The 21,759-nt window shown below is 29.5% G+C and overlaps 1 protein-coding gene across 1 annotated transcript in view; it reads right to left on the bottom strand.

The window, feature by feature from the left end:
• LOC129971469 (putative extracellular sulfatase Sulf-1 homolog) overlaps window positions 1–21,759 on the bottom strand; it is a 90,893-nt gene that overhangs the window by 11,759 nt on the left and 57,375 nt on the right. Inside the window, exons 6-13 of the mRNA XM_056085265.1 lie at window positions 20,513–20,623; window positions 10,514–10,664; window positions 8,736–8,911; window positions 7,516–7,644; window positions 5,909–5,977; window positions 4,113–4,251; window positions 2,855–3,077; window positions 1,829–1,950 (exon numbers count right to left, since the gene is read on the bottom strand). Of these exons, the coding sequence (XP_055941240.1) occupies window positions 1,829–1,950; window positions 2,855–3,077; window positions 4,113–4,251; window positions 5,909–5,977; window positions 7,516–7,644; window positions 8,736–8,911; window positions 10,514–10,664; window positions 20,513–20,623 (1,120 nt within the window). The remainder of the gene's footprint in view (window positions 1–1,828; window positions 1,951–2,854; window positions 3,078–4,112; window positions 4,252–5,908; window positions 5,978–7,515; window positions 7,645–8,735; window positions 8,912–10,513; window positions 10,665–20,512; window positions 20,624–21,759) is intronic.

Raw genomic sequence — 21,759 nt, 5'->3', positions numbered from 1 at the left:
AATAATATTATATTGCAGCTACGTTTTTTTATAGAAATCTATTAATTTCTGTGTATTATTAAAATTTTTTACAACACATTTGTAAACACAGAATTTATTCTTTGCAGACGGAAAGAAACTTCAATGGAATTTAGAAACACCTATAACTTCCAAGTAATTGGCACATCTATAGCTGGACTATATTCTTTACAATACTCTTAAAGTAACATCTACTTTCCATCCAATAGATTTATGTCCATACTGAATTGCTCCATGGACTATGTGTAGTCCACAATACCTTGATTTAAAATTTTACAATAATTCTTCCATAAAAGTTCTTTTTTGATATATTTCAAAAATTTTAAATTTACATTTGGTTCAATCCATAATTTATAAAAATAACTAAGTTTAAACTTGATAAAACTTCTTTAAAATTCTCAGACAGTTCTTAAGCAGTGGTATGCCTTTAAAATATTGAATTCCAATGTCTTAGGAAGACTCTGTTGGTTGATCCACACCAATATCTTACAAAGCTTCATCAATCATATTACATTTTTATTTTTTTAAGATTTCTTAAGAAATTGTTGAAAAAAAATGGAGCTAATCTGTAGCAAATAATGTACAACCAAACATACATCCCCTCCTATTTCACTATCAGTGAAAATGAGTGGAAATATTTCCTATATATCATTGAATTCATTATGGGACGAATGTAGCACAACAAGTTTTAATGGCCATAAAAATTCAGCTTTAAACGATTTTCTTCACTAAAAAGTTTGATATCGGCTTGTTTTCGGTCATCATATTTGACATTTTCGGTCTTGACATATCGCCGTTTCCTGTATTCCTTTTAGACACAAAATCCAGAGTCAATGATAACTTTTTAAACTGGAATGCAGTTTTGTTTGTTTTCCTCTTTTAGAATGACAAGTAAGTGTCTGTTTTTACATATTACTAAAGCTTACCATCGACTTACAAAGCGAGCAGTATACAGCAAACGGATTTTGCAGAACTTCTCAAACCCATGCAGCAAAGCCGGGATTGATATTTTTATAGGACCAATCTGTATTCAATACGAATTTTGAGCAGCTCATTATTTAAAAAAAAAATTATCTAATCTATACTGTATAAGCTCACAATTTCTCAAACTATAAATAAACCATTCAACAGACTTGCATGTGTGCAACTAAATACCATTGCAATGCTTTTGTAGATTAAACGTTGCTATCCCCGTCAGAGAAATTAATACTATTCTCTAATGCAATTGCAATAGTCTTGTGAATGCTCATTATCTGCAATCCAGGAATCTCATGAAAAGAGAACAATGGCTTCTCATACAGAATTCAGACTGATCTATACAGATAAAAAGGGGAGCGATGTCGGAAAGATGTCGAAATTCCGCAATTACACAGCTAAAAATGGTGTTGTTTCATTACTGGAGCTATGGCAACGATTTTTTATTATTCAAATGTTTAGAGATTGGCATTTTTTAGATGAAAAAAAAAGGAACTTAAAATTTTCTGCACTTGCCCTGTTTTAAAGGAAATTTTCAAATTTCCCTTTATTTTCCCTGTTTTTTAGATCATTGTTAAATTTATTTTCCTCGTTCTCCCTGTGCCACGGCAATCCTATTTAAAGCATTTTTAGTTAATAAATATACCAGGAAACCAAATCTAAAAAATTTTAAAACAACTAATTGCAACATAATTGATTTTTATACAAAAATATGACCAAAATAAGTTATCTAAAAATAAGCTAATATTAAATTATATAAAAAAATCTGAGAATACATGCATAATTACTTTTTTCCTACCTTTTATATAACAAGTTCATTTACTTTATTACTTACTTCAGTTTTATTTCCAACAGTAGCATCTAGGAGTTGGAATAACTGCTCAATTCCTTTTACATCAAATGTCTCTTGATCTACAAATCTTTTCCAGCGAGAGGATCCTGATGACAATTTTGATTCTGCGACAAAATATATAATATCAGAACATTAGGAATAGAGGACTGAAATGTGAAAATATAATGTACCTCTAAAGTGTGTCAATTATCAGTTAAAATGGCATATAAATATTTTTTTAAAATGACTAAATGGGAAAAAAATCAAACATAATGGATGAAAATAGTATGAATACATACCCCTCCCCCATGCTATTTATAAATAAAGGATTTAGTTGGGTTGAACATTTGGAAAGATGTCATGGACATTGAGTGGGAAATGGACAATGGGAGAGGTAGTTCAAGGCAACTTCAATGGATTAATTTCGATGCTAAGTATATAATTCTCAAATTCTTATGTCTTTAAGAGCCTACATTCTTCTGTGTTTTTATTCGATTTGTCACTTAAAATGTCTCAAAAGCAAAAGAGCACTTTTATTCAAGGATAAGACTGAAATTTAAAAAGTACAAGAATAATAAAAGTAGAACTGGCAAAAAGGAAAACAAATTGATGTTCTGAAGTAGAGCTTTATCGTATAAACAGTATTTTATTTCATATTTTTACTTGCAAATTTGATTGATTAAAGAAAAAGCTTAAATTTGATTTTCAATATTAATATCAATGAGTTTGAGCCATGGCTATTGGATAAAAATGTGGTATTTGATGCTAAAAATTTGATGTAAAAAGGCAAAAAAACAAATTTACAATGTTTTAACAATTCAGAAAAATGACTTCCCATTTTTGAGAGTGGCATAGGAATATAAAATTTTGTTGACCTAAACTCTAAATTTCAGCTCGTCCTTTTTTATTTTAATAAGATTTTGAGTATGTGCTCCATAAATTGTTCTGCATAATAATTCAATGAATTAATGATACATTCTACATAGTTTGAAATCGTTGAAAAATGCATCTCTAGATCACAACACCAACCTTTAAGAGATAAATAATCTTGCATTTCTTCATTTTGAATCAAATGTTTGCGTCTTTTAGGAGGAAGCATCAGAAGAGAGTCTGGCCTTTTTTGAAATTCCCCAAAATCCCATTCTTCCAAATCATCCTCTTGGTCAGGGCAAATGCAATCGTTGGGCAGAGGATACTGCATGCGACACTTCTGAATTCTCCAACGAATTCCATCATGAATGCATTCCCATTTCTATAAAACCAATAATTACTTTTTCTTCATCACTGAGAAATATTAAACAGATTATAAAACAAACACTTTGTATGCCCTACATAAAATAATTATCATTTTATAAGCAAATGATAAGTCACATCTACTTATTATAATCATAATGATTTAGATCAGAATAAAAAAAATTCAGAATATGCCTTAAATAACCTAACACATACATACACATACTTGTAATGCATACTCATTATCTGTTCGAATTGTTAATTATTCAAAATTTTGTTTCATACATAAAGTTTGTAAAATAAGTCGAAATGAATTATATTATTCAAACAAAATAAATCGCCAATTACTATATCCAAGACTATAATAGTAGAATAAATTTCAATATCATTACTGAAGAAATAAATATATTAGTAAGCAGAAATCATGGGTTGTAGCAGAAAATATATCAACTTTCAAGTGATGCAAATCATGGGGTATGCAGCAATAGGGTTGTTAATAACACTATTTTGTTAGAATATTTCTTTCATTTCCCATTCAGTTAGTCTCAAAAGGATATATGAAGAAATATATCACAATTCAATAGTCTTACCTTCCTAACAAACTTTTAAATCCTTATCATAAGCTTTCAATTATATATATTCTAATTTCTCTTTGTATCTTTTTTTGCCTTTCTCATATTTTTCAAAAAAAGAAAAAAATTCTTGCCGAAATTAAGATATAAATATAATTTAAAATCTGTAATTAAAGGTGAGAAAACTTTACCTAATGAATTACATTTTTTTAAAAAAAAAATTATAATAGCCACAAACAACAAACTATTTTTTAATCACTATAAAATAACATCCCTATTCAGTGAGCAGCATCCTATTGTTGCCAACAAATAGACACAAATAGCAAAAGTATTCTTACTTCATTTATTTTACAACCAGTTTACCTACAGGTTTTGGCCTTTAAATTCTGTTCTTAGCTAGTCTTAAGAATAATAAAACTCCAACAGGTAGCTTCTTTGAAGCTTCAGAAAAATATTATAAAATGATTCATAACAAATGTTACCTGATGTAGCTTACAAGGAGAGGAATAATGAGGCTTCCGACATTCGATGGCCAATCGCTGATCCTTGGTGAGTTTAGGAAATACGGGAGAAATATTAGGGTACAAATTTTTGGCATTTCTCCTCTGGCTATTCACCACACTGTATTAAGAAAGGAAAATGTTTTATAATCGATAGATTTGGCTTGCATTGCATGCATTATCAATCAAAAATTATACAGACATTTAAAAGCAATTGTGTAGTTCAAAAATTAATACATTCAAAATGGTGAATAATAAAAATATTTAGAAAGAAAAAAAGAAATTAGGTCTAAGAAATTCAGAAGATATTTCAGATCCAATCAAAAGATAGAAGTCAGAATACAAATGCTTATTTAATTTCCTATATTAATATTTTCAAATTATATGCTACTAGTGATATAAAATATCACCCTTCCTTGTGATATAAAATATCTCACTATAATCTCACATTCTAAGAAGCTTTATTATAAAATGAGCAGAAATCGTAATTTTAAAAAGTTGACTTTATTGACTATAATTGCCAAGATTTTTAATAGCAAGAGAGGGAGAGAAAAAAATTACTATTTTATGCAATTTTCAAAGTGGCCATTTAAGGTATAGCAATACCATCATATAAAAGCTCAAAAAAACAATAAATTAATTACCCTTTTCAAGAAAAGATATTTTAATGTCAAACATATTGTTATGTGTATAAATGTTGTATGTTATAAATAATTGTATAAATGTTAAGGGCATTATATACGGGAAATTATTTATAGTTATTTTTATAAATGTTTACAGTTTGATAAAAACTAAAATATATATAAAATACAAACAATATACAATAAACTTCAATAAAATATTACAATTCAAACCGCCTCATTCACGGAGTGCATGAAAAATTTAATATCCTAAGTGTATGACAACAATTCAAAATGTTAGATGAAAAAATCAATCTAGATTTACAGCCAAACTCAGCATTTCTGTCTCGGTCAAAACACTGATGATCACATAACACGCTTGCTCTATGAAAATACAACAGCCCACTAATCAGTGATTGCAACAGGGCTTTCAAATATTCCTGAAAGACTGGACGAAAGTAAAAGAGTATTAGTAGGGACCCAAACCACTAAATATACAGCCAAGTAAGCCCTCAATTCTTTAAATGTGTCTTCAAGTCTGGCACTTAACAACAGAAATCCCATAAAAAAAATTACAAAATACATTCAATTTACAGAATCTGCAATAATAGGGTTAAAAATAAATTAGATAAGAGACTACTATGTTAAAAGAATATGGTAATATGTACAAAAAAAATAGTAAAAATCGGTAAGCTATGAAAGGCAATTATTCTTGTTTCTTTTCACCTAATGATATATGGAATGAAAAAATTACACTAGTAATTAAATAAATACTCAAATTGAAATTGAAATGGTAAAAATAGAATTATACTATATACATCAAAAAAATATCCATGCATTTTTCTATAATTTCATCCATTAATTTTTACGGACAAGCAGTTATGTTGAAAGATAGAACAGCTCATTATTATTTGAGCTCGAATATTTTTTGCATAAATGCAATAGTAAAATTTCACTTTTAAAAAGGTGAAACTTTTACTGCAATAGTCAGAAATACAATTTAAAAATCAGCTTAGAGAAAAATTATATTAACATAAGGCTACAATAATCTCAAACATTTATTTAATAGTGGTTTTTTTTTTTTTTTTTACTTTAGATTTAAAAAAAAATAGTTTTAAAAAAGAATAAACTTATAAATCAATGAATGAAGTGCATTACCCTCTTTCAATCAAGAAGCTGTCTCGCCACGATTTTTTTCGGCGAACTTCTGTGTGACGATGACCAGAACTGAAAAGAAAATAGCAATGCATAAAAATGCTAAAATTTTGTTGTTATTTTTCTAGTCAAAAGGTCAATTAAAATAGCTTTTAATGCTATTATATTATTTCAGTATTCATCAAAGGCAATTTAGGGGGTTTTACAATAAAAGAAGTTTTTCCAACCATTATTAAATTGAAAAATAAGATTTGCTGAAATTTAAATTTTATTCAGACGATTTACATGAGCAAAAAATTTCACATTTTAAATATATATTACAAAATGTTATTGCTACAGAGGATGAAAACCTGTTTTATGTATAAACAGCACAACTTCATGAATGTAATACTGCAATAAAGCCAATCATTTGGCAATATTGAATAACTAGCAATACTGACATATAGAGTTTTGTATTTTTTATGTTATAAACACTGAATGAAACTATAAAGTTTCATATATATATTTTTTAATTTTTGCTTACTAATAAATTCAGGAATAGATAAGTTCACAAACTATTATATCGCATTCCATTCACAACTTTCAACAAGTGTGCACTACAATACAATTCATTGTAGAGTCTGAATATCAAATAGTGGAACAAACCTTTATATTGAAGAGTATTTTCAAAGATAGACAATAAAAATTTTATTCTTTCTAGTTAATTTTTTTTAAAAATATAATTGCAGTATTCAATTATTTGTGTTAACCAATTATTACTCGAAACACTGATTCTGATATACAAAATTTTGACATACCAAATTAGAATAAATAAAATGAAACTTAATATCATACAACAATGCATAAGCATTAAGTATAATATTTACTTCTGTACAATATTTTGAGCATTGACTTCAACTAGAAGTATTAAAATAAGCAAAATAACATGAAACTTCTACAAGTCAAATCTGAGCATTCTGAGTTAGATAATTTGCACCAATTAAAACAATAATTTAGAATTTTAGAACCTATAGTCTAACAATAAATATTTACCTTATAAAATAATTAGAAAAAAAAGTCATATGTTCTTTTATTAATCCCATACAATTTTGTTTTGTATCAAATTAATCAAGATAGGATTTTACAAAGTAGCTTCACTAGGTGCAATTCATATGCATGAATTGCATCTGGGAAATTTATTGATAATTTGGGCGATTTTAATGGTTTCATTATACACAAAAGTACTTTTTCAGTTTTATTACAAAAAAAATGTAATATAATTTTTATTGTATACAAAAATGTAATATAATTTACATTTAAATTAATATAATAAAACAAGTACAAACAGCATTTTAAGATTTTTTTAAAAAAATTATTTAACTGAACAAAAATATACTTTTAATTTATAATATAAGATACATATATTTATGTAACACTATACAATTAATAGCTATATAGTTAAACACCCTAATCATGTTTCTACTTTTAAATATATAAAATTATAATTACATTTTTAGTTCAAAATTTAAAATAAAATGAGTCCAGTAAAGGAATGAAATAGCCCAACCAAGAAGATCAGATAAAAAAAAAAAACAGAAATATTAAAAAAGAAAGTACAAAAATCTCACTACCTAGCCCAAGCATCAGCATCTTTCAAAATAGATAACATGGAACGCCCATCCATATGTTCAGGTACCTCTACACCAGCTATATCCAAGAATGTTGGTGCTAGATCAATATTTAGAACAATATCCTGAATTCTAGAAATGATATTTTTATGTTCATTAGTAAACAATATTCACATAATTCTTATGAAATATCAATAAATGTTATATGTTATAATTATATCAAAATAAATACAATATAATCTCTTAAAACAAGAATTCCTACAGCCAATCAATTGTTTTAAATTCATTTCTTGAAATGCAATAAAGTAGAGGCACTCAAAATAAGCATACATTTAATGAATTTACTATTTAAGGATTATTAAAATATTACTTCTGACATAATGACACCATTAATTATGTATCTTGAACATAAATCTTGGCAGTAAAATAGAAATGAAATTATAAATTATAAAAATTTAAATTCTTTATATGATGGGTAAAATTCTGTTAAATATTGCTCAGAGTGTTTTATATAGCTAAATTAATTCAATTTAAAATACAAAATAATTATCATACACTTTTCATTCATAAGCAACGCATCACAACATTATATTCATACTTTTTTTTAATTCATCATTCATTCATTTTTCAATAAATTTTATTTAATGGTATGAAAATTTTTTCCAAAATTAGTTGAGAAAACTGCAAATGCATGAAGAATTAGGAAAAAATAACTACCAGAAATAATCATTACAGCTTTTTTGCAGTGTAAAAAAAGAAAAAACAGAACAAAACAAACTCTTGCCAGCTGTGTTTTGTGATTTGTACTTGGTGCCAAATGTACTACTAATAAATTATTTGATTTCATATGCAACGTAAAAACAATATAATTTAGTATAATTCTATAATTATTCAAGGAAATAATTATTTCCTTGTGTTTCTTGAAAATCGGATTGATAATTTTGAACAAAAGAAAAAGGTAAATTTCTAATTTGGAATAAGAGAAAATTATCAGAGATCTAATTTGAAAGATGGGAGTGTAATTTTTTAAAACTTTCTTCTGGAAAGTGGTAAATAGGAAATAAAACATTTACAAGTTATATATTATCAGATACATCAACTACGTTGCTATGCATTTTTATTCTAGAATATAATATTTTAGTCAATAGTCATTGTATCAGAAATTTTTAAATTACAATAATAAATAATAACTGAAATAACTCCATACAGAAAAAAATCCATACCTAACTCCACGAGGAACTTTAGGACCACGAACAAAAAATGGCACTCTAACATCAAACTCAAAAGGCATGGACTTTCCTTTCACCAAACCAAATTGTCCAAGGTGGTAACCATGATCTGATGTGTAGAAAATGTACGTATTTTCTAACTCTCCAAGTGATCGCAATTCTCTGTAGAGCTTTTGAGATAAAACTATTAATAAACAAATAATTTACTAATAACACATTCAATCTTGCATTTTTAAAACTAAAAGTATTTTAAATGTTTCAAGCCCCTGTTTTAAGAAATTAAAAAAAAAAAAAAAAAACACTTATGCATTCTCTAAGAAATAACTGACTGAACTGTGAATTTCCAGATAAAATAGCAATAATCACTTTTCTCATAAAATGATTTAAGAATTCAATAACCGATATGTAATAATTTTAACTCAAACACAATTAAACAAAGATTATTCCTACAAGCTTTAATCATTATGCTAACATTCAAACAAATCCTGCATTATTCATAAGGGTCTTTAATCACCCTATGGATAACAACTCCCTTATTTTGCTGTATCATAACAGTTGGATAGGATTATTTCTAGAGAAGACAAAAAATAAATACTCTAACAGACTGTGTGAAAGCACTATTATGTTGCAATGGCAAAATGTGGCTTTCAATTTCTAAGCTAATATTCGAATTCAAAATTATGGATTCTGTTTAATCACTATTTAAAAATTGGTTCTCTTTTTTTTTTTTTTTTCAAAATATGAATGGTCCTCTTAAAAAAGATCCGAACTCTCAAGTGGAATTCACATGCATAATCAATGAAAAACATAGAAACTTCAAACACATGATTAAATGATGACTTCAAAGATATTCAGTTATTCTCATTAATGATAAACAACAATATCTCAACTTACATAAACTTACAGTTATTGTAGTTTCTTATTTTACCTTTACTTTTTGAATAATTTCCATTTTTAAAAAATGGAAATTATTCAAGTTGCTGAAGTGAAAAAGAACGTTGATAACAAGCAATTAACAAATTGTTGCAATTAATTTCGTGTTTGTTGTGTTTCGAATTGTTTCTAACGTGAAAAAGAAGTTGACAATTATGCCAGCCAATTAGAATAAGAAGTTTGAAATTAATATAGTGAACGATCTACTGGATTTGCATAACTGACAGTTTATGAGCTTCTAAAGATTAAGAACAAACTTCTAATAAAAAAAACTAAAACTTTAGAAACAAATTCATCAAAAAAGCAAATAAAAAATTTGATAGAAAATCTCTATCCAGTCTCCATTACAAATTATGAGAATAACATAAATCTCATAATAAACTTTATCTAATTACAAAGCACGATAGAAAATTTTTTTAGCTTATTATGAAGAATTTTATACAAAAAAGTCATTGAATCATTAAATGTTTTTGCAAGATTTTAATGAATGTAATATTGGCAACTTTCATTTCAATATGTTTTACTTTTATTAATATGTTTAAAAACTACGCTCAACACATATCTTACTTCCAAATAATTGTTTGTAATTGTTTTCATAGTTCTTGCTTCAAATAATTAAAATTCGTATGTTATTTATGGCAAATTTTGATTATGATTTGCATACTTCTTCTCTGTCCCCCTCAAAATAAAGAGTATAATAATTTCCTCTTAATTTATGGATGGAATGTCTAATAAAAATATATTTTATTTCATTTAAATCATATGAGTAGTTACAAAATCAAGAGTTGCTAAAAATCATATAAGTTCACAAAAATATAATATAAAAGAAATTAAAATACTCTTTCAACAGCATCATCAACAGACTGCAAAGTCTGGAGGCGTTTTGTGTGCAACACATCAGTAAATTTCACATGAATTGGTTCCATTTTTCCAGTGTGACGTAGAAGCCATTGTTTGTCAGGATTGGGAGCAAAATTCCAACTGGGTGTTCTGAAAATTCAAGAGACATTAGATTATCACGAGAAGCAATTTTCAGTACGACCGGAAAACTACGTAAAAAAATATACTAATATATAAAAGTACCAAAATAAATAATCAATTGTATTATAAAACATAAATCAGCAGATGCATAGACGAAAATAAGACAAATTGGGAATTACCATCAATTAACTTTTTCACAGGAGGGCATGATTTATATATGGGATCAAAAGCAGAACATATATGTTCATACCAGAGCATAAAAGTGAAAGTACCTAAGGGAATCTAAGGTATCTTTGAAACCTTTGTTGTGGATGTTAGGCATTTTTATCTCTTAGCTCGAAACATAAGAAGTTAAGTGTCTGGAATATTTTAGAGCGTGTGTTATAAATAAATAAATAAGTGGAATTTGAATTAAGAAAAATTTTAGAATGAAACAAGAACTAATTTAAGATAAAAAGTAGGAAATTAATAAATATTTAAATCAGATTAAAAGATATTTATCTCATGTAGGGATTGCAATACCGGACCAAAATTTCAATACCGGTATTCGGTATTTTTTAAATCTTAATACCGGTATTAGAAATTTTCGAAAAAGAAAGAAAACACAGGTGTTTCTTTGTTTTATTTGCCAGTTTTGTTAGAGAGTGTAAATATCACAAAAAAATAATTTGTAACTTATAAATTATAACAGTATATAATCACAAAAAAGTAAAAAAACATCTTATTTATTTAAATCACAAAAAAGTGTAAATATCACTATTCAGTCTGGGGTACTATTACAAATTTTTGAAATGTGATCTTAAAAAACATAATGCATCCATTGTACTGTCATTAAGCCTGAAAAGTAATTTTGTGTAAAAATTACCAACTGTCAAAAACGCTCTTTCAACATCTACGCTAGTTGGTGGTTGTTACGAGCGCCTTTGGCTAAAAACTAATTTTAACTTTAATCATACTAGAGCTATAACTTGCTTTTACAACTCTAAAATCAGAATTAACTGCGCGCGAAACCAATGTATGTTTTTGTATATGGCAACTAAATATAAATATAGCATGTAAATAGAATTGTAATTTAGTTAGATAATAAAATGGAGTCAGATTAATAACGAGTGGATTATTTCACATTACGATCCCACATCTTTGAATCTTATTAGCGGAGAAACGACTGAATGAAATGAAATTCAGGTAGAGTCTCAACATTGTGGTGAACCCGGACGTGATTGCTAAAAATACGGTACGTCTGTTTTTATTTGCAATAAGAATTAAGTAGTGAAATAAAAATGGAGATGTCCGTTAAGAAGCGAATACCTATTAGATCTAACTTTACGAAAACGTATAATGTTTTAATTGAAAGATTAAAGGTCGATGAACCTCAGGAAAAAGAGATTAAATCACTTTTCGGCAATTTGGAACGAATTTATTCGGATTTGGCCAAATTAGATAATGAAATATGTAGTTTTCTTCTGGAAAATTCTGATACCGAAAAGTATGAAGATGAGTATATGAAAATCGAAGAATACAGCACAAAAATGATTGAAGCGAAAGTAAATGTGGACATATATTTGACTAAACTTTCTTACGCTGAAAAGGAAAGCGTTGGTTCTGTTTCTCCTAGAATTAAACGAAAACTTAAGTTACCTAAAATAGAACTCGTTAAATTTAACGGTGAAATTAAGAATTGGCTGGCTTTCTGGAGTCAATTTAAGCGTATTCATGATGATGATAAATTAGAAAATGAAGACAAATTTCAATATTTGATCCAATGTGTAAGTGAAGGAACTAGAGCTCGGGAAATTATAGACAGTTATCCTCCAACAAATGCGAATTATTGCAAGGCAATAGAAAGTTTAAAGTCGCGTTTCGGAAAGGATGAGTTGCTTATTGAATACTACGTTCGTGAGCTACTAAAATTAGTTATAATAAATGCTTCAGAAGCTAAAAGGAAATTAAGCACGTCGCAAATTTATGATAAATTAGAAACTTACTTAAGAGCTCTAGAATCAATTGGTTTAACATCAGACAAGTATTCAGCAATGCTTTTCCCCCTGGTGGAATCCTGCATACCTGAAGATATATTCAGGGTATGGCTGCGTAATCCAATTATAATAGCAAATCATGACCCGGAAAGCAATGCTTATTCAGAAAAACTGAAAAACTTATTACTCTTTCTGAAAACAGAAATAGAAGGTGAGGAAAGAATTCGCTTAGCGAAATCAGGATTTGCACCTAAGGTGTGTAAGGAGAGGAATTCTGATTCTGTGGCTACTGCTACAGATTTGTTTTCAGGAGGTACAGAAAAAAGAAAACATACTACCATCTGCGTTTTTTGTGAAAAACCTCACGAAAGCAAAGAATGTTACAATGCCAAAAAATTTGATTTTGAAAAGAAACAAAAGATTTTGAAAAATAAAAAATGCTGCTTCACTTGTTTAAAGCCTGGCCATAGGTCAAGAATTTGCAAGTCAAATGTACAGTGCCTGCTTTGTAATAAGAGGCATTGGACTTTGATGTGTCCAGATCTGCCAACAAACAAACCAAAAGTCAAAACACCTGAGGTGGAAGAGAATCTAAATGTCAATTTATCCAATCAGTGTGCTGCTGAAGAAGTTCTCCTTCAAACATTGCAAGTTAATATTAAAGCAGAAGGAAAAACACGCAGAGTACGAGCTCTTATTGACAGTGGTTCGCAGCGATCATACTTATTAGAGAAAACAATTAAAGAAATGAATCTGAGGCCCATTGAAGTTAAAAATATCATACATTCGGTATTTGGTGGATCTACGTTAGAAAAACAAGATCATGGACTATATGAAATAACCCTTCAGAATTTGAATACGGGATTCACTTACGATATGCAAGTCCTCGATCAACCAATTATATGCGGAAAAATACCTCGGATCCACAAAGGAAATTGGCAAAAGGAGTTGAAGAAAAAGAATATAATACTCTCTGATCAAGGCAAAGATTGTCCGGACATTGAATTGCTGATAGGAGCTGACTTTTGCGGACAGTTATTCTCAGGAAATATATATGCTCTGAAATGTGGATTAGTAGCATATGAAACAAAATTAGGCTGGCTGATCATGGGTAAAGTTTTTGGAGGAAAAGAGGAAAATACTTCCGCTCAACTGGTGACTTCAATGCTAATACAAAATAGCTCTATCTCTGATCTTTGGAAATTAGAAACTTTAGGTATTATGGATCCAGTTGAAACTAAATCTAAAGAAGAAATGAAAAGAAACGCAATGGATCATTTTATGAAAGCAGTGGATAGAGATGAAAATGGCAGATACATAGTTAAGCTACCTTGGATAGAAGCAAAAGAAATTCTACAAGACAATAGATCCACAGCTGAACAACGTTGTATCCGTACTTCACAAAAGTTAAAAGATGAAAAGAAATATGCAGAATATGAGGCTGTTTTTGAAGAATGGCTTGAGGAAAATATAATAGAGAAAGTGCCCAAAATGGAGGAGGGAAATCCAAGTTATTATTTGCCGCACCGAGGTGTTTTTAAGGAAAACTCATCAACCAAAGTACGTCCAGTGTTTGACGCTTCTTGTCGAGTTAAGAAAGTTCCGTCCTTAAATGACTGTCTGGAAAAGGGACCAAATTTAATAGAGCAAATTCCACCCATTTTAAGAAAATTCAGACAAAATAACATTGGGGTAATTTCTGATATTAAAAAAGCCTTTCTTCAAATCTCAATTGCAAAAGAGGATCAAGATGTTTTGCGATTTCTTTGGTGGAAAGATTACGAAACAAGAAAATTTGAGATACTTCGTCACCGCCGTCTTGTTTTTGGCCTCACTTGTAGTCCTTTCCTCTTGGCAGCGGTTTTGATGAATCATCTAGAGGAAAGTAAAGAGTGCTTTCCTGAAACCTCCGAAATATTGAAGAATTCCTTTTATGTAGATAACTGTGTGACATCCGTGCGCAATGAAGATGATCTTACCCGATTCATTCAAGAAGCAAAGCTGTTGCTTTCCAAGGCTTGTTTTGATCTTCGAGGTTGGGAATATACAAGGGACCTAAGTCGGGACGAGCCAACTGTTCCAACCTCAGTACTTGGACTGTTATGGAATACAAATGAAGATTTCCTTTTCTGTGATTTACAAAATACAGAATTTAATTTTGATGTTTGCAGTAAAAGAAATATTCTGTCAACGTCTCAAAAGATATTTGATCCACTTGGATTTTTATGTCCTGTGACAATATGTTTAAAACTCTTAGTGCAAAATATTTGGAAAAGAAACTTAGGGTGGGATGAAATTCTACCAGATGACATTCAGAAAAAATTCAAAACTTTGATTGTTGATTTGAAATTGCTGTCTGAAGTTAAGATCCCTAGATGTGTAAAGATCAATGGCTGCACCGAAGGACTAAGTCTTCATACCTTTTGTGATGCCAGCAAAGTTGCATACAGTACTGTCGTATTTTTGAGAAATACCTTGGGAGAGGAAGTCAAAATATATTTTATAGAGGCAAAAAGTAGAGTAGCACCTTTAAAGGTTATTACAATACCTCGTCTAGAATTACTAGCATGCTGCATTGGAGCTAGGTTAACTTCAGATATTAAAAATTCTATGTCTTTGAGAGACGTACCTACTTTTTATTGGACAGATTCTTCTGTTGCTCTTCATTGGATTCAAAAAGAAGATCATTGGGGTACGTTCGTGAATAACAGAGTAGAAGAAATAAGAAGTCTTTCTTCAAAGGATGCTTGGAAGCATCTCCCAGGCACTTGCAATCCTGCTGATCTCCCTTCCCGTGGTTGTTCAATCCAAGGATTTTTGAAATCGAGATGGTGGGAGGGCCCACAGTGGTTGAAACTTCCAGAAGAAGAATGGCCAGCGACAGACTCTGAATACAATTTTGAAGAGGTTTTCCGGGAAAGGAAAAAGAGGGTCGTAACTTTAGTCAACTCTACAGATCTGAATAAATCCTGGTATTTGTACAAGTTCTCAAGATATTCCAAAATTGTGCGAATGATAGCATGGATGCTACGATTTGTACAAAATTGCCGAAATCCAATTAACAAGATGAAAGATCTTTTAACTGTTGCAGAACTAGATGCCGCCGAAAGAAAGGTGATACAAATCGTGCAACAAGAAACCTTTAATAACGAAGATGCAAGATCAAAACTTAAATCACTCTGTGTGTTTAATGATTCTGATGGACTAATTAGATTGAAAACTAAAATTACTAGACGAGATGATGAAGAAAATTTTAGATACCCTCTAGTATTGCCTTGTAAGCACCCATTAGTGGAGAGATTGATTTTCGAACATCATTTGATCTCTTCCCATGCTGGAGTTCAAGTTGTCCTAACAGATATCCGTCAAAAATTTTGGATTCTGCAGGGCCGAAAAACTGTCCAGAAAGTGCTCTCAAGGTGTATAAGATGCAAAAGATATACGAGCAAGAAAATTGAATCAATTCCTGCGCCACTACCGGAAGATCGTGTACGGGAAGCCTTGATATTCGAAGTCACTGGAGTGGATTTAGCAGGGCCGCTTCATTTAAAGGATGGGAAAAAGGCCTGGATCTTGCTTTTTACTTGCGCTGTATATAGGGCCATTCATTTGGAATTAATACAGAGTCTTTCAACTAATGGATTCCTTCTAGGTTTTAGAAGATTCGTCGCAAGACGAGGGCGACCTAGGACTATATACAGCGATAACGGAACAAATTTTACTGGAACAAATAATTTGATGGGTTCTCTTGATTGGGACAAGATTGTCAATGAAGCCTCCGTCTTAAGAATTCAGTGGAAATTTAACCCCCCAACAGCTGCTTGGTGGGGCGGATTTTTTGAGAGCATGATTAAGATGGTGAAGAAGCTTTTAAGAAGAGTTTTAGGAAAGGCATCGCTTCATTACGAAGAAATGTTCACTATTCTTTGTGACGTAGAAGCCAACATCAATTCTAGACCTTTGAATTATCTATCGGAAGATCCGAATGATTTAATTCCACTGACTCCCTCAATGTTCATTCAAGAGACTACAAAGGTAGGAGTTCCCGATTTGGATACTTTGGATAAAGTAAATATCTCCAAACGATATCAGTATCAACAAAAATTACGAGAGGACTTGAGGAAAAGATTTCGAAAAGAATATCTAAGCTTGTTAATCCAGAAGAAGCCAAAAGGAAAGGAATCTAGACAAGTGCAAGTGGGAGATATTGTTATAATTGAAAGTGATATCAAAAAGCGACTAGACTGGCCTTTGGGATTGGTAATCGAAGTGTTTCCTGGGAAAGATGGCTGCATCCGAGTAGTGAAGCTAAAAACAGCGAGTGGGGAACTTGTGCGTCCAGTGCAACGTTTATACCCCTTGGAATTAGACCATGACGATCCTGTGGGTGCGAGAAAAAACGAACCGGTTGCTTCGTATGAAGAAATCGAAATCCCGAGCTCGGAAAATAACGACTATGAAACAAAAACTAGAAGTGGAAGAAAAGTGGTTAAACCTTCACGTTTTAACTAACTTTTAAACTTTATTATGTACTTTTCAAATATGTGCATTTCATGTTTTGATTTCTAAATATTTTGAATGCAATATTTTGTTAATTTTGATTTTGTAACCTCCTAATTTAAAAATCAAAAGGTGGGAGGATGTTACGAGCGCCTTTGGCTAAAAACTAATTTTAACTTTAATCATACTAGAGCTATAACTTGCTTTTACAACTCTAAAATCAGAATTAACTGCGCGCGAAACCAATGTATGTTTTTGTATATGGCAACTAAATATAAATATAGCATGTAAATAGAATTGTAATTTAGATAGATAATAAAATGGAGTCGGATTAATAACGAGTGGATTATTTCACATTACGATCCCACATCTTTGAATCTTATTAGCGGAGAAACGACTGAATGAAATGAAATTCAGGTAGAGTCTCAACAGTGGTACTGTTAGCAATGCGCGATATACTTTTTCCAAGTATTTACCTAATTTGAATTGGTTATTTTCTTTTCTTTTTCCTTTTCATTTTAAAAATCCTTATAATTATGTAAATACCATAAGACATTTTCAATTTCGGTATGTCTTTCTTCTGTACGATTTTTTCAATGTAATATATAACTCTTTAGATAGTGATGTGTGCTGTTCTTCCAGTGACTGCCACATGAAATTTATTGTTGCAATAGCTGTTAATAAATTAGAATCTCTCCGACATAATGCCTCAATAGTCAGTTTTATTGGAAGTAGAGCTGATATAGTTCTGGATATTAAGTCAAATTCACTATCTCAAAAATTAATTTGCAGGTTTAAGTCGATTATTGCTTTTTGGATTGGATTTCTCAGTTTCAAAAATCGTTACATCATTAGGAGTAAACTGTTCGAACGTGTTTTAGAATCTAATATTAACATATATTTTGTTTTATTTTCAGTTAGTATATATCTTAGTAATATATCCTTTTTATAGGGGAACGTTTAAATATCTTAACAATTTTTCGAACTTTACATTTATTATAGGAAGCAATTCATTGATAGGTTAATATTTCATCCTCATTATCAATATCTTCTTCAACAATTACATTGTCATTATCTTCATTGTCACTATCGCTCTCACTCTTACTCTTTTCAAAGTTGGAATCCGAAGTTTCTATATCCACAGTATTTGGATTCTTCTGTTCTTTATTTTTTTTGGTGTAATACATCTATTATTCCTAATTGAATTCCACGTGCCTAGCACAACTGCTGATTTGCACCAATCAACTTTCCAACTTTTTTCATAAGTATTGTTCCATCAGTCGTTATGGATACAATATTTTCTTTCAGGGATAATCCATGTTTCTCTAATTTAGATTTAAGCAAATAATTAAGCCATTAATTAGCTAATTAATTTCGCCCGTTAGGGAAACATAAAAACAAAAACGTATACTGTTTTGCTATGTTAGCGATCCCTGAGCATATAGTGGAGACAATTTTTAAAATTTCTAGTAAATACCGAAAAACCGGTATTTAAATTTGTGAATACCGGTATTACAAAATTGTACAAATGGCTCAAAATACCGGTATTCGGTCTCCCGGTATTGCAATCCCTAATCTCATGGGTTACTGAGATTAACTATATATTTATTCTATTACTTGAATTTATATTATATTATATTATATTACATTATATTATATATTTTATGATTTTCAATTGAACTGAAAGTCAACAGAAAAATAGAAAACTATTATCATAAGTAAATTTCAATTCTGATCAATAAAGAAATTAATACAATTTCTATAGTGAAAACAAAAATAGATAGTTTATTTTCATCATTCCTAGGACAAGTGACTATATACAGACCATTTCTACAACTTCAATAATTCTTTTTTATCAACAGAATGACATGTATTTTTAGCATTTGTAGAAGATTTATTCGCAGAATAATTTCATATTAATATACAATTAACTCTGTTATGGTAACATATTTTAGAATTATACTGTTGCATGCTTCCAGGTAACATTGTTTAATTATAAGCTTTTCTCAGAGTAGTTACAATGCAAATTTGATTTTGAAAAAGATGAAATTTTTGAGAAAAAAATGAAATCAAAATTATTTGTTCTCAGTGACAAAATTGTAAATTTTTTTTTAATTTTTTTGTACTTGATGGTAAACAATTCTAATATTTAAATTAAAGGCCAATTCTTTTTTTTTGGGGGGGGGAGGTGATAGACTGAACTAGGGCACTTTTCTTGAGAAAGCTCCTTCTTTGAAACTGTCTGAGAACTTCTGACCAATTCTTCAAAACACATTCACAAAACATTCTTTTAAAATTTATAAAAACATTTTAATAAAGTATGAAAATAATGCACATGTTTCAGCATTTACCAAGGGTCAAATCTAAATCAATGATTTCTCATTTCCTTAAATTTGAAAATGAACAGGTATAAAAGATTTTAATTCATTGGGATCTTCTAACAAATATGCCAAGAATAGCTTATCAAATTATTATTTCTTCAAACACAATATAATGCAGCTGTTTCAGCTTCTTTGAGCTCAGTTTTATACTGTAGTGGTACATTACTAATAGTCTACAAATCGTTAGCTTCAACATACATACCTTTAGTACTTAATAATTTCAATCTCAAATGTTTTACTTGCTATTTATATCTTGAACAATTAGTAGTCTCATTAAATCTATTTTGTCAGCTATATTATCAATCAATGCTTTTTAATTTTTATCTTCAATTGTCGGAAATCTGACTTTTTATTTCGTAATTGTTATAACTTTCTATTACCAGTGGTTTACATTGAAAAAGCACTATTCAGTCAAGTTTTTTTCAGTTTTCAACTGATTCATCGCTTATATTTCAGAAATCAGATCAACAGATTTAGCTATGAACATCAGATTATATGTTTATATTTGATAATATATAAATAATTGCAGGTTTTATTAATACAAAGTTAAAACTTGATTTTTTTAATACATATTTCATTTACAAAATGATGGATTCTAACAAAAACAAAATTTGCATAGTTTGTGTTGTTTGGTAAAGCCTAAAGATATTCAATAAATAAATAAAAAGATAAAATTGATACAGACTGTTCATTAGCATGTGACAACTGTGCTATATTTCATTCCCCTCCCCTCCCCCCCCCCTTTTTTTAAGAGGTGGTTAATATAATTAAAAAATTCAAATTCAAAACATATTTTGAGAGTAAAGATCAAATGATTATATTTTAATTATTTAGTAATATATTAAAATATAATCTGAACAATATGCCGCTGGGTCATAAAGATTTATCAAAGTTAAATAATCTTTAAAAATCAAAAATAAATGTATGAAATATAAGTCAAAATGGATCAGAAAATAAGATTCAGCTTTTGTGTTTGGCTTCAAAATGATTTATCCAATACCTATGTGTGGTGACATTTTTGAAGAGGTGGTGGAATTGGGGAGCAGCATCCTCTGGCCCATGGGGTGAAGGAAAGGACAGAACCATCATCACAGGTTTATTAGGGAAATGCCTACAAATTAAAATAATTTATAATCCATTAACTCCAATCAAATCCTTATAAACTAATTACATAACTAATACCAAAGCAGCACAAAAATTTAAGCTCACCCCTTATTAAACATATTCATGAAAGTTCTTTGTTTATGAAAACAACTAGATAATTTGTTGATAAGATTTAATAATGACAAGATTTAGAAAAATCCTGTCATTATCAAATATTAACATTGCTGTATAATTCATCCACTTTGGTATTCAGAGATAAGATATGTCTGAATGATGGGTTGCCATTAATAGCAATTAAAGGTAACTATAGAATAGCTTTCACCAGCCCATGCAGTAAACTCTCACATAAGAAACATGGCTCATTTTCATTTTTATATCCTCCAAATAATCTACTAATTTATCCAGATATTTATCTTCTAGAATGATAAGTATCTTTCTCATCCATATACTTTGTCTTTTGGAGGGAACTGTGATTATTTTATTTCAAATTTTTAATGCATTCATATATTGAAACTTATTTGTATTTGTTTTACAATTAGAATAAAAATATATGTATGAGAGATAGTATAGATAATAGTATGTGTATTTCTCAAATCCCAGTAAGAAAATTCCCTTTCTTAATGTACATGACACACTATTAAAAATTTACAGCTACAATTACACTCAAAAATATTGTGGGTTGAATTATTACCTTTACCCAATATTTTTTACTAAAAAGACATATTTGGCACAGCAAGATTGAGATAGTGTTTCCAGTATCTGGAAAATTACAAATGAAATAAAAATCTGACATAATTTTGAATTATTCAGAATATTAATATAAAATACATATATGCATATATTTCCAAACAATTTTACTGGTAAGGAAATGCATAACTTTTAATTAGGATTTGATGAATTTTCAAACCTGGTTTTTTAAAGTAAATTTGTCACATTTGAAAACCAGTTTTTAAATTAAGAAAACCGGTTTTCAGGAACACTTGGATATTCCTCTTCTTCAAAAAACAAATATTTTTATCAGTTGGGATCGATTCGTCTAGCAGCTGAAAGCTTAGGGCGATGAGATGCCAATTTTTTAACCAGTGAAAGTGTATTTGAATAGCTTTTAAATGAACTAAAAAATTTAAACACTAAAATAACTTA

Source organism: Argiope bruennichi, chromosome 6 (assembly GCF_947563725.1).
Source record: "Argiope bruennichi chromosome 6, qqArgBrue1.1, whole genome shotgun sequence".
Taxonomy (NCBI): domain Eukaryota; kingdom Metazoa; phylum Arthropoda; class Arachnida; order Araneae; family Araneidae; genus Argiope; species Argiope bruennichi.
Note: the sequence above shows the minus strand (reverse complement) of the source record. Positions and strands in the feature narration are given on the sequence as shown.